Source organism: Martes martes (genome assembly GCF_963455335.1).
Source record: "Martes martes genome assembly, chromosome: 5".
In the NCBI taxonomy this organism is placed as follows: Eukaryota; Metazoa; Chordata; class Mammalia; order Carnivora; family Mustelidae; genus Martes; species Martes martes.
Window position 1 is genome coordinate 81,856,648 of NC_137892.1, and position 16,740 is coordinate 81,873,387.

General features: G+C 40.0%; 1 protein-coding gene across 1 annotated transcript in view; it reads right to left on the reverse strand.

Annotated features, from left to right (window-relative positions):
• Positions 1 to 6,147: 6,147 nt before the first annotated feature.
• SPINK5 (serine peptidase inhibitor Kazal type 5) overlaps positions 6,148 to 16,740 on the reverse strand; it is an 81,914-nt gene continuing 71,321 nt past the window's right edge. The window contains exon 32 of the mRNA XM_080804340.1: positions 6,148 to 7,890. Within this exon, the coding sequence (XP_080660466.1) occupies positions 7,882 to 7,890 (9 nt within the window). The 3' untranslated portion in view covers positions 6,148 to 7,881. The remainder of the gene's footprint in view (positions 7,891 to 16,740) is intronic.

Sequence of the window (16,740 nt, forward strand, 5' to 3'; positions counted from 1 at the left end):
TGCCTAGATCAAAAGTTACTTCAAAGCGACTTCAAGTCCATTCCCATTTCTTTTACCAGTTCCTTAATAGGCTTAAGGTTTTATCTCAGAAAGAATTGATGGGCTGTGATTTTAGGGCAGCCAGTGCTCAAGGTGGATGTGTACTGCACATGAATTCTTAGCAACCCCCAATATGATCCCCCACATAGTAGGTGTGAGATTTGATCAATAAATGTAGATGTACAAAATTATCTATTACCTCCTTTTCTCTAAATAAAATTATGTCTGATTCCAAGTCTTCTGCAGGCTTTGGGGACATGTGGTGTCATTCATTATGCAGATTAATGAGGATCTGAGATGGTTAAGGAGTGCACAAGAAAATGAGGAGAGGCCCTCTAATCTCTGGATAGTCATGGCTGTTGCCTGCATCCTGATGGTCCAAGCCAGCTGTAAATGGTTCCCTTCCCTGATGCAGTTCCTTGATTCTGTGCCACCTATGTGACGTGGTGACTTTTGAGATTGAGAACTCTTGAATCCTGGGTTTGGCAGACACGTTTTATAGTCATACACTCAGCAGTCTTTTGCCTTTCGAGATTGCTGCCAAACAGCAGTGTTAGTCAGTGTTAGAACTCGGTCCCTTTCATTTCTCTTGAAAATTTTACTGCTTCTCCTTTGGTTACTTTCCAAAGCACATGAGCCATTAAGATTAATTTCTTGCCCATTATTTATATTTTTGTCCTGTTTAACTCAAATATCCTCTAAGGCAAACGCACACACTGTTTTATAGATTTGTGATAGATGGGAAGGAAAGATACAGGGAAGAGTAGTTAATAGCTTTTAACTATTGCTTTTATTGTTGATATTGTATTATTTCATGTTTGACATATTGACATTAAAATGACTATCAACATTCCATTCTTCTTTAGATTATCTTGTGCTTCTAGGTAAGTGCTAATCCGGGGTTACGCAGCTCCACCAGCAATCCTTCAGCAGGCACTTATAACTGGAACCCATTCAACTGCCTACTCCTTTTTTGAGCACATAGGAACAGCCTTTGGGTGGAGAAGGATGTGGCATTTCCTTCTTGACGTAGCCATATCTGTCCTATGACCAAAGGATGGGACTTAAGCAAATATTCCCTGTGAACACAACTTGTCCATAACTCATTTTTAGAGACCTTGGCAACAGGAGTTCTGGCAACTTTCTCACTTAAAATTCCAGGAGCAAAATGGATCCAGAGGTAAGAATATAATAGTTGAAAATTTCTCATTTTATTACTGCTCCCAGGACTTCTTCCATGTAAGTCAAGCCATTGGAATTCACTTTTCATTATTAATCTCATTCCTATATGCTAAAAAATGACTGCCACATGTTCCATAGATTTGGAACTGAATTATTCCACGAATAAACAGAAGTGACCATTTCTGTAGATAATGAGCAATTTTCAGGATCACTAGATGCAAAATCCATTTCTTTTGTCTGTAAACATAATGAGATAGATAATATTATTTGTATGAAGAACATGGAACTGAGATTCATGAAGCCAGAGGGAGTGGTGTAAGGAACATGAGATTAAAATACACTTACTTGGGGGTGCCTGGGTGGCTCAATCAGTTAAAGCCTCTGCCTTTGGCTCGGGTCATGATCCCAGGGTCCTGGGATCGAGCCCCACATGGGGCTTTCTGCTCAGCGGGGAGCCTGATTCCCCCTCTCTCTCTGCCTGCCTCTCTGCCTACTTGTGATCTCTGTCTGTCAAATAAATAAATAAAATCTTTAAAAAAAAAAACACTTACTTGAATTTGTACTTCTGATTTAGACCCACTGAGAGTAAGCTCAGAAAATCACTTTCTCCAGGTTTCAGGATTCCTATATACGAAACATCCTGGATAAATAATCTCTAATTTTTATCTAGCCCTGTCAACCTGGGATATTAGCAACCTGAAATAAAATGATCTTTTCCCAATTGTGACCTTGTAAGTATGTATTTAGCTGATAAAAACTAAAAAGTTCAGTTCAAAGTACAATGCCAATTACAATAGTACACTTCACAGCAGTTTTCTGGGATCATGCTACTCTTTGCATTCCTCTTTAGCTACGGTTTTGCTAGTTATTTCTGAGAAATACCTCATGAATCTAGCCTTCAGGGGTGGGGAGGAGGAGGGGAGATACATCTTATAAGTTCGTATTTTCATGTAACTAGTTTGTTTCCGGCTATTAGCATCAGCACTTTTTTATTTGTACCAGGAAGGGAATGCAGTTCCTTCTTCAAGTTCCTTGAAAAATAATGGTCCTCCCCTATCATTGTAGACTTTATGTCATTGACCAGAACTGAGAGTTTCTGACCTATATCCCCTTTTAAAATTCTTATCTCAAGGGTGTTGTGTTACTCAACAACTTTTAATAAGCAATCGCTCCATGCCAGGCATTTTACCAGGCACTGGGGATTTAAACATAAATATTAAATGATCTCCTCTATTAAAAAAGTCACAGTCTAGTGAGAGAGACTTCTAAATAAGCAAGTACAGAACAGTGACAGTTGGCCATGCAGGTGTAAGGAGAGGATGTAATGGGAGCACATGAAAGGAATAACTAATGCATAGTCTTTTAAAAACCATTTACTAAAAATAGAGCTACCCTATGACCCAGCAATTGCACTACTGGGTATTTATCCCAATGATACAGAAGTAGTGAAAAGAAGGGCCATATGCACCCCAATGTTCATAGCAGCACTGTCCACAATAGTCGAACTGTGGAAAGAGCCGAGATGGCCTTCAAAAGACAAATGGATAAAGAAGATATGGTCCATATACACAATAGAATATTACTCAGTCATCAGAAAGGATAAATACCTAACATTTTCATCAACGTGGATGGGACTGGAGGAGATTATGCTAAGCGAAATCAGTCAAGTAGAGAAAGCCCAACACGGGACTCAATCTCACAACCCTGAGATCATGACCTGAGCCAGTATCCTGAGTCAGATGTTTTACTGACTGAGCCAGCCAGCTGCCCCAACTAAACCATATTCTTAGGGGAAAGAGGTCATGAAAGGTTTCCAGAAAAAAGCTGTAACTTCAATGAGCAATAACAGAGTTTGGAGGGATGGACCTTGGGAGATGGAAGAAAAACTGGGAGAAGGCCTTGGGGGTGGATAAAAAGAGTTATGTTAGGAGGGGACACGCAGGAAGAAGTTAAAGAAAATCATTCAAGGGAAAGAGGACAACATGAAAGTGGAAGCTAGAGAGGTGAACAGAAGCCTTGCATGTCAGGAAGAGTTTGGACTTCATCTTGGGGGCTAGAGAAGCCCCTTACAGGTTTTAAGAATAATGTTATCAGATCTGGATATCAGAGCACTGTTCTGCCTACAGTGAAGAATGCAGTGGATGGGAGAAGACTGAAGCAAAGAGATCATTTACAAGAGATGATCATGAAGCAATGATGATGGTTTGAACCTGAGCTTATTGGTGGTGACTGACTCTAGGATGAAGGGGAGGGTAGACAGAAACCAATGCTTGGACTTCAGGTTTGTCTCGTTTTGCTTTGTTTGAGCACAGTGTGGGGCCTTAGTAGGCATTTTCGACAATTTAAACTGGGCAATTGAAAAGATCAGTGTTTTGAAGAGCTCATTGGGAGTTTTTTTTGAAAAGAGAGAGCTGTAAAGGATAGAGACCAGCAAGTCAGTTCGAAGGCCATTAGAAAAGTCAATTGGGGAAAAAAAGAGGGTCTAAAATTCATAAAAAACATATTACAAGTACTGTAACAGATTAGAATGGCAAAAGTACACACAGTTTTCTGCTTTGTGATAGATGGCAAGGAAAGATACAAGGAAAACTAGTTAATGGCACAGTTACCTTGAGGAAGTGAGCACATCATTCCTCAACATAATCTGGAAGGAGCTCTAAGGTCATATGAAATTTCCATCAAGGATGACAAATATTTTGTTTGACTGTTTTACTGGGACTAATCCTCATTTAACAAAGTCCTCTCTGTTCTTTCCTCAAGTCCAAAGAGTGATTTATAGTCACATGTTATTTAGATAGAACTTTAATTTCAATACTGGAAAGAAAAAGGCAACTGTGTGCCATAATGGCATTAAAGAAAGAACAAGAATGTCTTGTTATGCTTTTTTCCAGGAGGTAAATAGCCCTTGTATTGTAAAGGCCACAGGACATATTCACTTTATTTACTATTATCTCTCTGTATAATATACGACACTGGCCTTGGTCAAAGTCACCACGAAGGCCACAAAGAATATGGGGTTGGGTACAAATCTGAGTATTGCCATGTGCTTTTCTTAGTTTCAAGCACATATTAAATGTTTAGAAGTGGCAACATATATTATTTTCTATAATTCTATTCAACTATTCTATTTCTATTTTTAATTCTCTATTATAATGGAGTGAGAAGTGTGGTTGGTGTTTACTAAGAGTATAGAAGAGGGCAAAGAGAAGACCGGTAAGTTACAAAGAAGGACAAGAGTCAGATTCTTACCCACTACCGAGTTACAGCCCATAGGTCAAACCTGGCCCACCACCTGTTTTTACATAAGGTAAATTCATTTCCTTACACAACAGCATCATTGAGTGGTTGTCACAGAGACTATGTGCCCTACAAAGCCTAAAATACTTACTATCTGGCTGTTTACAGAAAAAGTTTGCCTACCCATACCCTAAACAAATGCTCTTTGGGTGTTTTTGAAGCCTTGAGAGAGAGGAGAAATTCTGTTCAGTTCCTTACATGAGGAAATAAGGAGTTTGATAGTGTTAGATCTCTGAAAACCCATATTTTGAAAACAGAATCCAAAATAGCATCAGTTATAGAAAATGTGTAAGTTTGTGATAGTGACCAAGTTGAGGTGATACAGTTTTTTCAGTTCCAACTCAGGATCATTTGTCACTTCCTGGGCTAGAATTTTAGGGCTGTTTTGTGAAATCTCAGTGACACTGGTCTGGTTTTCATTTGCCTCCCATCCATTGAGCCATAACTCAAGAAACAACTCAAAAATTAGTTCACTTGAAAAAAATTAGTTTACTTGATATTTAATGCAGCTATTTTGTTGTGAACATTTTGACACTGAAGACATTTTGCACTCACCTCTAGTTTGTGTTTGCCAAAAAAAACCACAAAAAAATAAAATTAACTTTCAGCTTTTTTAAAATCCCAAGTTATGTATTCAACACCTTCACATTCAACCCCAATCCCTGCACTTCAGTCCATTGTTTGTCTTTCTTGGACCCCACCCCATTCCTGACACCTGCACTCTTCACTTTACCCTTGACCTTCCCTGGGCCCCTGGGCCTTTCTCCATCCCCATGTCTCATCCCATTCCAGACCACCATCCTATCCTCCATCCCATCCTATTCCTAAGCCACAATTTCCCTGGTGCTCAGAATGATTATCAAGGATTGGTGTATACACACACACACACACACACACACACACACGTATATATATATGATGTGCTGTATGATGACTAACATAAATATATGTGTGTGTATATATACATATATATATATACATATATATATATATATACACATATATATATACACATATACTATGGACTTTGAGAAACGAACTGAGGGTTTTAGAGGGGAGGGGGGTGGGAGGTTGGATGAGCCCAGTGATGGTATTAAGGAGAGCACGTATGCATGGAGTACTGGGTGTTATACACAAGGAATCATAGAACACTACATCAAAAACTAATGATGTGCTGTATGATGACTAACATAAATATGACTAACATAAATATATGTGTGTGTATACACACACATATATTTATATGTGTGTGTATACACACATATATTTATATTCTCAAAGTCCATAGTCTCTCATGGTTCACATGGTTCATCTCCCCCTCTGATTTCCTCCCCCTTCATTTTTCCTGTTTTTCTCCTAGGTCCTCCATGCTATTTCTTACGTTCCACAAATAAGTGAAACTATATGATAATTGACTTTCTCTGTCTGACTTATTTCACTCAGCATAATCTCCTCCAGTCCCATCCATGTTGATGCAAATGTTGGGTATTCATTGTTTCTGATGGCTGAGTAATATTCCATTGAATATATGGATCACATATTCCTTAAAGGATTGGTTAAGTCTTATGCATGTGATAACAGTCTTCTGTGCATATTACCTAATAATCATAGTCATCATAAAAAGTACTAATGAAAGAAGGTAAAGGGTTTATTGTTTATAGCTCAATAAAATGTTCAAAATGACATAACAAAATTCAACTGCTTCTCAAAAAATTACATGTCTTAGCCATGGACACCCTAGTCATCCAGAGTTTCTGGATTTCCTAAACTACACAGGAAGCAGAGCCATAATCCCATGTTACAGACTCCCTAAACCCTTCCCTTACATCCTGGAATTGCCAAAGAAAATAGCAACATTGTTTTCTCACCTTTTTTTTGAAGCCTTCTTTTTTTTTCTGTTTTCTTAATGACAACACAGAAAAAAAAAAACTAGCGTGGAATTGATTTCTCACACAGTTACAAAGGACAAACATCACAAAATCCTACTATAATTGCCCTAGGGACTACTTATCTAAAAGAAAAGGGCAGAGGTGAAAAATATAAGATTAACTTCCCAAATCCAAGTAGACCTGCCGTTCTGTGCATAGTTCCTTTATAGCTGAGAACAAGTTCAACCATGATGGATTCTGCATAGCTTTCTCCCTCTAGGATGTATTCAGGTCCAGCCCAGTATCTGTAAGCAAACAACATTAACTAGATAACAGTATCAAGATGCTGAGCATGACAAAGTTTCAGCACTGAGGCAGGAGCTTATAAGCTGTTCCATCTCACTCTTACCTACTGCCTGCATTCCCTGGTTGATTTCTCAGGTGCATGAGCTCACTGTCTGGTTTAGTGGCCTCTAGCTATATGTAGCTTTTAAGCATTTGAAATGCAGTTGGTCCAAATAAATATGCTGGAAATACAAAATACATATACTAATATCAAAGACCTGGTTAAAATGAAAGTTTATATGGGTTATATTTTGAAATGATGATAGTTTTGACATATTAGGCGACATAAAATATATCATTAAAGTCAATTTTACCCATTTCTTTTGTATCTACTAGAAACATTAGAGATTACATGTGATTTGAATTCTATTTCTAATGGACAGTGCTGCTCTAGAGACATGTGACACACTAGTAGTTCTCATTTCCTTAGTCTTGCCCCAGACCATGGGTCCAATGCCCTGATAGAGGAAATAGTCAAGAGGCAACATGACTGAATATGAGAAACTACTGGTTTGTGTGATGCTATCTGGGTAACAGTGGTAGTTACACTCCGTGGAAGTACAGAAGGTAAGCAGGAGAGCTGGTAAGGTGACAGGTACCGAGGTGATTCATAGCTGGTTTGGTCTTATACAGCTCTTGAAAGCCAGGGAGCTCATAGCTCCCTACCTCTCTTCTAGATATGTCTTCCCAACTATGACAGCAATTTGAATCTGAAAAAAAGTGAGCATTCTGTGTCCACCAAAAGCTTAGCAAGCCAAGCAGCAGAGTTTCAGCTTCTGTAAAACACACACACACACACACACAAACAAGACGTTCCTATTATCCAGGCAGTGATGAAGGAATCCCAGGAAAGGGTGTTCTGCTGGGTTTACATTTATTGAACAAGTATTTGAACAGACAGCATTGTGATCAGGAAGTTTTTAAGCACAGACAGATGGAGGTGTCTCTGTGCCCTCAGATCACAGAATCTAGGAGGAAAGAGATGGGAAAGACTGAAGGTCAGTGAGTTCATTCCCCCAATAGCTCTGTATGGTTTTCTGTAGTAAATAAGACAAGCTCTGAAGAATTCTTTCTCTGTACAGATGGTGAGGGTTAGGTGATTCAGAATTGGGGCATATATTTTCCCTCTTGGCTTTCACCAATTCTTCTATCATTTGTCCTGGAAGAGAAGATGAATAGGTTAGGTGCTAGAAACTAAGAGATATTATAGAAATGTGGGTTATACATTTATGGTGTACTGTAAGACAAAGAAACCCATACAGCCTTGCAGTCTGCCAAGAACTCACCATTTACGATCACTTTCACATTTTATTCAGTTGGTTCAATGAGTACCAAGCACCTACTACACACTACCTGCAGCAGTAGATACAAATACTAACTCTGCCCTTTGTCATCTGTGACCCTCATCATGTGTGATCATGTGTGACCAGACCCTGGCAATGAAAAGAGGTAGGTGTCAGTAACATCATTTCACAGAGGAGGGAACAGAACTCCAGAGAAGGTTAGTGACTTGCCAAGGTCTCACACTGGGTCAGAACTTAAATCCAATTCCTCCAACACTAATGCTTTACTATTATAAGCTGTTTAAGGCCATAAGAAGTTCATCAGCTAACTTCCTTGCCTGAATCATCCAATATTCATGTGCTCTTGAAATGGACATTTAAAATATCAAATCAACACCTAAACATTTTTCAAAAGAAAGCCTCAGGAAGTTTTTTTTTCCCCATATAACCATACAGTGTTAGACAGTAGCACTATCATTCCAACCCAGACCTCCATTTTATTTTTTTTTTTTTATATCCCTATAAACTGGTTTTTATTTTTTTTTTTAATTTTTTATTTTAATAAACATATAATGTATTTTTATCCCCAGGGGTACAGGTCTGTGAATCATCTGGTTTACACATTTCACAGCACTCATCATAGCCCATACCCTCCCCAATGTCCATTTCCCCACCACCCTCTCCCGTCCCCCTTCCCCCCCGCAACCCTCAGTCTGTTTCTTGAGATTGAGTCTTTTATGGTTTGTCTCCCTCCCAATCCCATCTTTTCATTTTTTCTTTTCCTACCTCCCCCCAAACCCCCCCACCTTGCATCTCCCCTTCCTCATATCAAAGAGATCATATGATAGTTATATTTCTCCGATTGACTTATTTCGCTAAGCATGATACCCTCTAGTTCCATCCACGTCGTCGCAAATGGCAAGATTTCATGTCTTTTGATGGCTGCATAGTATTCCATTGTGTATATATACCACATCTTCTTTATCCATTCATCTGTTGATGGACATCTAGGCGCTTTCCACAGTTTGGCTATTGTGGACATTGCTGCTATAAACATTCGGGTGCACGTGCCCCTTCGGAGCACCACGTTTGTATCTTTAGGATATATACCCAGGAGTGCAATTGCTGGGTCGTAGGGTAGCTCTATTTTCAGTTTTTTGAGGAACCTCCACACTGTTTTCCAGAGTGGTTGCACCAGCTTGCATTCCCACCAACAGTGTAGGAGGGTTCCCCTCTCTCCGCATCCTCGCCAGCATCTGTCATTTCTTGACTTGTTAATTTTAGCCATTCTGACTGGTGTGAGGTGGTATCTCATTGTGGTTTTGATTTGTATTTCCCTGATGCCGAGTGATGTGGAGCATTTTTTCATGTGTCTGTTGGCCATCTGGATGTCTTCCTTGCAGAAATGTCTGTTCATGTCCTCTGCCCATTTCTTGACTGGATTATTTGTTCTTTGGGTATTGAGTTTGATAAGCTCTTTATAGATTTTGGATACGAGCCCTTTATCTGATAGGTCGTTTGCAAATATCTTCTCCCATTCTGTCAGTTGTCTTTTGGTTTTGTTTACTGTTTCCTTTGCTGTGCAAAAGCTTTTGATCTTGATGAAATCCCAATAGTTCATTTTTGCCCTTGCTTCTGTTGCCTTTGGCGATGTTCCTAGGAAGAAGTTGCTGCGGTGGAGGTCAAAGAGGTTGCTGCCTGCATTGTCCTCAAGGATTTTGATAGATTCCTTTCGCACATTGAGGTCCTTCATCCACTTTGAGTCTATTTTCGTGTGTGGTGTAAGGAAATAGTCCAATTTCATTTTTCTGCATGTGGCTGTCCAATTTTCCCAGCACCATTTGTTGAAGAGGCTGTCTTTTTTCCATTGGATATTCTTTCCTGCTTTGTCGAAGATTAGTTGACCATAGAGTTGAGGGTCTATTTCTGGGCTCTCTATTCTGTTCCATTGATCTATATGTCTGTTTTTGTGCCAGTACCATACTGTCTTGATGATGACAGCTTTGTAATAGAGCTTGAAGTCTGGAATTGTGATGCCACCGACTTTGGCTTTCTTTTTCAATATTCCTTTGGCTATTCGAGGTCTTTTCTGGTTCCATATAAATTTTAGGATTATTTGTTCTATTTCTTTTAAAAAAATGGATGGGATTTTGATAGGGATTGCATTAAATGTGTAGATTGCTTTAGGTAGAATAGACATTTTCACAATATTTGTTCTTCCAATCCATGAGCATGGAATATTTTTCCATTTCTTTGTGTCTTCCTCAATTTCTTTCATGAGTACTTTATAGTTTTCTGAGTATAGATTCTTTGCCTCTTTGGTTAGATTTATTCCTAGGTATCTTATGGTTTTGGGTACGATTGTAAATGGGACTGACTCCTCAATTTCTCTTTCTTCTGTCTTGTTGTTAGTGTAAAGAAATGCGACTGATTTCTGTGCATTGACTTTATATCCTGACACTTTACTGAATTCCTGTATAAGTTCTAGCAGTTTTGGAGTGGAGCCTTTTGGGTTTTCCACATATAGTATCATATCATCTGCAAAGAGTGATAGTTTGACTTCTTCTTTGCCGATTTGGATGCCTTTAATTTCTTTTTGTTGTCTGATTGCTGAGGCTAGGACTTCTAGTACTATATTGAACAGCAGTGGTGATAACGGACATCCCTGCCGTGTTCCTGACCTTAGCGGAAAAGCTTTCAGTTTTTCTCCATTGAGAATGATATTTGCGGTGGGTTTTTCATAGATGGCTTTGATAATATTGAGGTATGTGCCTTCTATCCCTACACTTTGAAGAGTTTTAATCAGGAAGGGATGCTGCACTTTGTCAAACGCTTTTTCAGCATCTATTGAGAGTATCATATGGTTCTTACTCTTTCTTTTATTAATGTATTGTATCACATTGATGGATTTGCGGATGTTGAACCAACCTTGCAGCCCTGGAATAAATCCCACTTGGTCGTGGTGAATAATCCTTTTAATGTACTGTTGGATCCTATTGGCCAGTATTTTGGTGAGAATTTTCGCATCTGTGTTCATCAAGGATATTGGTCTGTAATTCTCTTTTTTGGTGGGATCCTTGTCTGGTTTTGGGATCAAGGTGATGCTGGCCTCATAGAATGAGTTTGGAAGTTTTCCTTCCATTTCTATTTTTTGGAACAGTTTCAGGAGAATAGGAATTAATTCTTCTTTAAATGTTTGGTAGAATTCCCCTGGGAAGCCGTCTGGTCCTGGACTTTTGTTTGTTTGGAGATTTTTGATGACTGTTTCAATCTCCTTACTGGTTATGGGTCTGTTCAGGTTATCTATTTCTTCCTGGTTCAGTTGTGGTAGTTTATACATCTCTAGAAATGTATCCATTTCTTCCAGGTTGTCAAATTTGTTGCCATAGAGTTGCTCGTAGTATGTTCTTATAATTGTTTGTATTTCTTTGGTGTTGGTTGTGATCTCTCCTCTTTCATTCATGATTTTATTTATTTGCGTCCTTTCTCTTTTCTTTTTGATAAGTCTGGCCAGGGGCTTATCAATCTTATTAATTCTTTCAAAGAACCAGCTCCTAGTTTTGTTGATTTGTTCTATTGTTTTTTTAGTTTCTATTTCATTGATTTCTGCTCTGATCTTTATGATTTCTCTTCTCCTGCTGGGTTTAGGCTTTCTTTGTTGTTCTCTCTCCAGCTCCTTTAGGTGTAGGGTTAGGTTGTGTATTTGAGACCTTTCTTGTTTCTTGAGAAAGGCTTGCACTGCTATATATTTTCCTCTCAGGACTGCCTTTGTTGTATCCCACAGATTTTGAACTGTTGTGTTTTCATTATCATTTGTTTCCATGAATTTTTTCAATTCTTCTTTAATTTCCTGGTTGACCCATTCATTTTTTAGAAGGATGCTGTTTAGTCTCCATGTATTTGCGTTCTTTCCAAATTTCCTCTTGTGATTGAGTTCGAGCTTCAGAGCATTGTGGTCTGAAAATATGCAGGGAATGATCTCGATCTTTTGGTACCGATTGAGACCTGATTTATGACCCAGGATGTGGTCTATTCTGGAGAATGTTCCATGTGCACTAGAGAAGAATGTATATTCTGTTGCTTTGGGATGGAATGTTCTGAATATATCTGTGATGTCCATCTGGTCCAGTGTGTCATTTAAGGCCTTTATTTCCTTGTTCATCTTTTGCTTAGATGATCTGTCCATTTCAGTGAGGGGAGTGTTAAAGTCCCCTGCTATTATTGTATTACTGTCGATGTATTTCTTTGATTTTGTTATTAATTGGTTTATATAGTTGGCTGCTCCCATGTTAGGGGCATAGATATTTAAGATTGTTAGATCTTCTTGTTGGACAGACCCTTTGAGTATGATATAGTGTCCTTCCTCATCTCTTATTATAGTCTTTGGCTTAAAATCTAATTGATCTGATATAAGGATTGCCACCCCAGCTTTCTTCTGATGTCCATTAGCATGGTACATTGTTTTCCACCCCCTCACTTTAAATCTGGAGGTGTCTTCGGGTCTAAAATGAGTTTCTTGTAGGCAGCATATTGATGGGTTTTGGTTTTTTATCCATTCTGATACCCTGTGTCTTTTGATTGGGGCATTTAGCCCATTAACATTCAGGGTAACTATTGAGAGATATGAATTTAGTGCCATTGTATTGCCTGTAAGGTGATTGTTACTGTATATTGTTTCTGCTTCTTTCTGATCTACTACTTTTAGGGTCTCTCTTTGCTTAGAGGACCCCTTTCAATATTTCCTGTAGAGCTGGTTTGGTGTTTGCAAATTCTTTCAGCTTTTGTTTGTCCTGGAAGCTCTTTATCTCTCCTTCTATTTTCAATGATAGCCTAGCCGGATATAGTATTCTTGGCTGCATGTTTTTCTCGTTTAGTGCTCTGAATATGTCATGCCAGTTCTTTCTGGCCTGCCAGGTCTCTGTGGATAGGTCCGCTGCCAATCTAATGTTTTTACCCTTGTATGTTACAGACTTCTTTTCCCGGGCTGCTTTCAGGATTTTCTCTTTGTCGCTAAGACTTGTAAATTTTACTATCAGGTGACGAGGTGTGGACCTATTTTTATTGATTTTGAGGGGCGTTCTTAGCATCTCCTGGATTTTGATGTTTGTTCCCTTTGCCATATTAGGAAAATTCTCTCCAATAATTGTCTCCAATATACCTTCTGCTCCCCTCTCTCTTTCTTCTTCTTCTGGAATCCCAATTATTCTAATGTTGTGTCGTCTTATGGTGTCACTTATCTCTCGAATCCTCTCCTCGTGTTCCAGTAGTTGTTTGTCTCTCTTTTGCTCAGCTTCTTTATTCTCTGTCATTTGGTCTTCTATGTCACTAATTCTTTCTTCTGCCTCATTTATCCTGGCAGTGAGAGCTTCCATTTTTGATTGCACCTCATGAATAGCTTTTTTGATTTCAACTTGGTTAGATTTTAGTTCTTTTATTTCTCCAGAAAGGGCTTTTATCTCTCCGGAGAGGGTTTCTCTAATATCTTCTATGCCTTTTTCGAGCCCGGCTAGAACCTTGAGAATTGTCATTCTGAACTCTAGATCTGTCATGCTACCTATGTCTGTATTGATTAGGTCTCCAGCCTTCGGTACGGCCTCTTGTTCTTTTTTTTGAGGTGAGTTTTTCCGCCTTGTCATTTTGTCCAGGTAGGATTTGCTTTCTCCTGCTGTGGAATTCCGCTGTTCTTGGTGACTGAAGTTGGTTTTGGATCGGTTTCTTGTTGATCTTCTGGGGGAGGGGCCTGTTGTAGTGATTTTCAAGTGTCCTTGCCGCAGGCGGAATTGCACCGCCCTTGCCAGGGGCCGGGCTAAGGAATCCGCTCGGGTTTGCTTTCGGGAGCTTTTGTTCCCTGAGCGCTTTCCGTAGAGTTCTGGAGGACGGGAATGAAGATGGCGGCCTCCCAATCTCTCGGCCCGGAGGAGCCGAGAGCTTGGGGTTCCGCTCCTCAGTGCGCTCTCAGAGCAAAGCGCCCAACAGTCCCGCCTCCCTGGCTTGCGGTCGCGCCTCGAGGAAAGCAGTCAATTGTTGGAGCTGGAGAAAAGCGCCGGGTCGCTTTTGTCTCTGTGGCCTCCGGCCGCGCTCCGAGCCCACCCAGCCTGCGACCGGCACAAGGTAACCCTGGGCTTAGAGCTCACTCCTCGGCTTTGTCGCTATAGCCGGCTTCCCCGCTCCAATACCTGCGAGCTCTGCGGCACTCAGACACCCCCAGTCCTTCTGTGACCCTGCGGGTCCTGGGGTTATGCTGACCCCGCCTGGGTTTCCCCCCAGTTTAGCCTCTGGAGCGATGTCTCCCACTGGAGCCGACTTTTAAAAGTCCCGATTTTGTGCTCCGTCGCTCCGCCGCTTGCCGGGTGCCGGCCCCTCCCCCCGGGGTCTATCTTCCCGTCGCTTTGGATTCACTTCTCCGCAGGTCCTACCTTTCAGAAAGTGATCGATTTTCTGTTTCTGGGATTGTTGCTCTTCTTCTCTTTGATTTCCCGTTGGATTTGTAGGTGTTCACAATGGTTAGATAAGCTATCTAGCTGATCTCCTGCTACCCGATGTCGTCTCAGCCTGCTACTTCTCCGCCATCTTGACTCCTCCCCCAGACCTCCATTTTAGTTCTCACATCCACCCCAGGAGATTTCCTTTGGTTTGAGTTGGCAATCTATGGTCTTGTGAGATCTTGAAAAGCTTTACCATGGAACTGAGAATAGTCATTTATTCATCTCACAAAATAGTATTGGTATTTTCCTTAACAGAGAAATGTCTTTTCAAGGTAGCTAATTTTTATTTAATTGTGATATATAATCCCTTTTCTAGAGCCCCTGGTTTTCAGAATTTCCTGACAACTAAGGGAAGGTGGCAGAGCAGAAGCCATGAAGCCAGAAGATCTATACCAGATGCAACATAGAATGTTGAATAACTCTGATAATTGCAGTATCTCCCCCAGGCTGATTTTTCATAAAATGGGAAAGATAATAATCCTTGCCTAATCACAGGCCTACTGTGAGGATGTGCACAAGAAAGAGCACATAAAACTCTGAGTTACATAAATCTTAGGAGTTTTTGTATAATAGAAAATACTTCTTAGATACTAAGCATGAGTACGCATTCTAGAATCTTCAGTCTCTTTTTCTAGGGAAGTTATGACTGCCTGGCCTTTCATTCATTCTTCAGATTCCAGACTCTCTCAGAGAATCTTTCTATATAGTTCAGGCAATCGCGTTCAACTTCCAGGACATGCATGCATCATAGCTGTCAGAGCAACGCTGGGCCATGACCCAGCTGAGCAGAGAGCCCGATGCAGGGCTTGATCCTAGGACCCTGAGATCATGACCTGAGCCGGAGGCAGAGGCTTTAACCCACTGAGCCACCCAGGTGCCCCTGAGTAGTTCTTATGAATGTGCTCTCATCTAGTGTTCCTCAGGAGCCCCAAATCTGGCCGTAGTCTCCAATTCCATTATTGCCAGAGCTTTTGGTGGCAGTGGAAGTGAAACCAGTTGTGAATAATAATAAATTTTTATTTCATCAATGTAATTTATTACATGATTTCATTTTTATTGAATGTAAGTATATTTTAACGTCAAATATAAGTTATTAAACTATAATCCATTGTAATTACTAAACATACATAAGCACTGTGCCAGGATCTCTTTCTCTAAGTTTACACTACGGACTCTTCTCTTTGTCTAAGTTCATACTTTGGTCTCTTTGGCATAATAATAACAGTGATAATAATAATCAATGCCATTAGTTTATGGACACTGTGCCAAATGCTTAAAAGTCAGTATTTATTGAGTATTTTCAATAACCTGGTGAGATCTTTGGTTTAGATCTTTGACTTGCCAAAGGTCTCATATATGAGGAACATAAAAAAACAGAATTTAAACTCATATTTACCTAGTAACAAACATTCCTAAATTTCCTACGACAAAATTCCTACATTTCCCCCCACGTTACATACCATCTTGCCTGTGGAAGAGCGTCCTCAAATGCAATTACCAGGGAAAATGGCAAACTCTACAAAGTCTGTCAATTTTGCAGGCTGCAAGGATGTTCTGACAGACATTATCGAGTTTGCTATTCTCCCTGGTGACTGCATTTGAGGACGTTACCATGACTTTGGAAGCTGGGAACCAAACTGAGAGTTACAGAAGGGAGGGGCATTGGAGGGTGGGGTAACTGGGTGATGGGTATTAAGGAGAGCACGTGTGGTGATGGGCAGTGGGTGGTATACACAACTAATGAATCACTGAACACTACATCAAAAACTAATGATGTATTATTTGTTGGCTAACTGAGCACAATAATAAAAAAATTGTTGCAGGGATTTAAATGAAAAGGTCAGCTTTTCATGTTGGGAAACAGTTGAATGCAATGTGAAGTGCAAGAACATGGGGGTTACCCAGAAAGGGCTGAAATTCAGTTCCATCACTATGTGACCTCTCTTAATCTTTTCTTCTCTCTTTATAGTAAATCACAGGAAATAAAGCCTACTTTGCAAAAGTGTTATGTGAGGGACATTGCTCACAAATAATCTATTAATGATCCCAGTTAATAGTAAACATTAAAAATATGAACTATTATTACTATCCCTGCATATTTTAGTGATTGCTTACTTATCGTCACAGTGAAGATGTGACCAGTTCTGGGGTTATATGACGCAGTATCACTGCCCTTGGCAGAGAAATGTCCATCGGTGGATGGCAGACACAAAGCAGAACCAGTTGGTTCTGGCCCAGTAA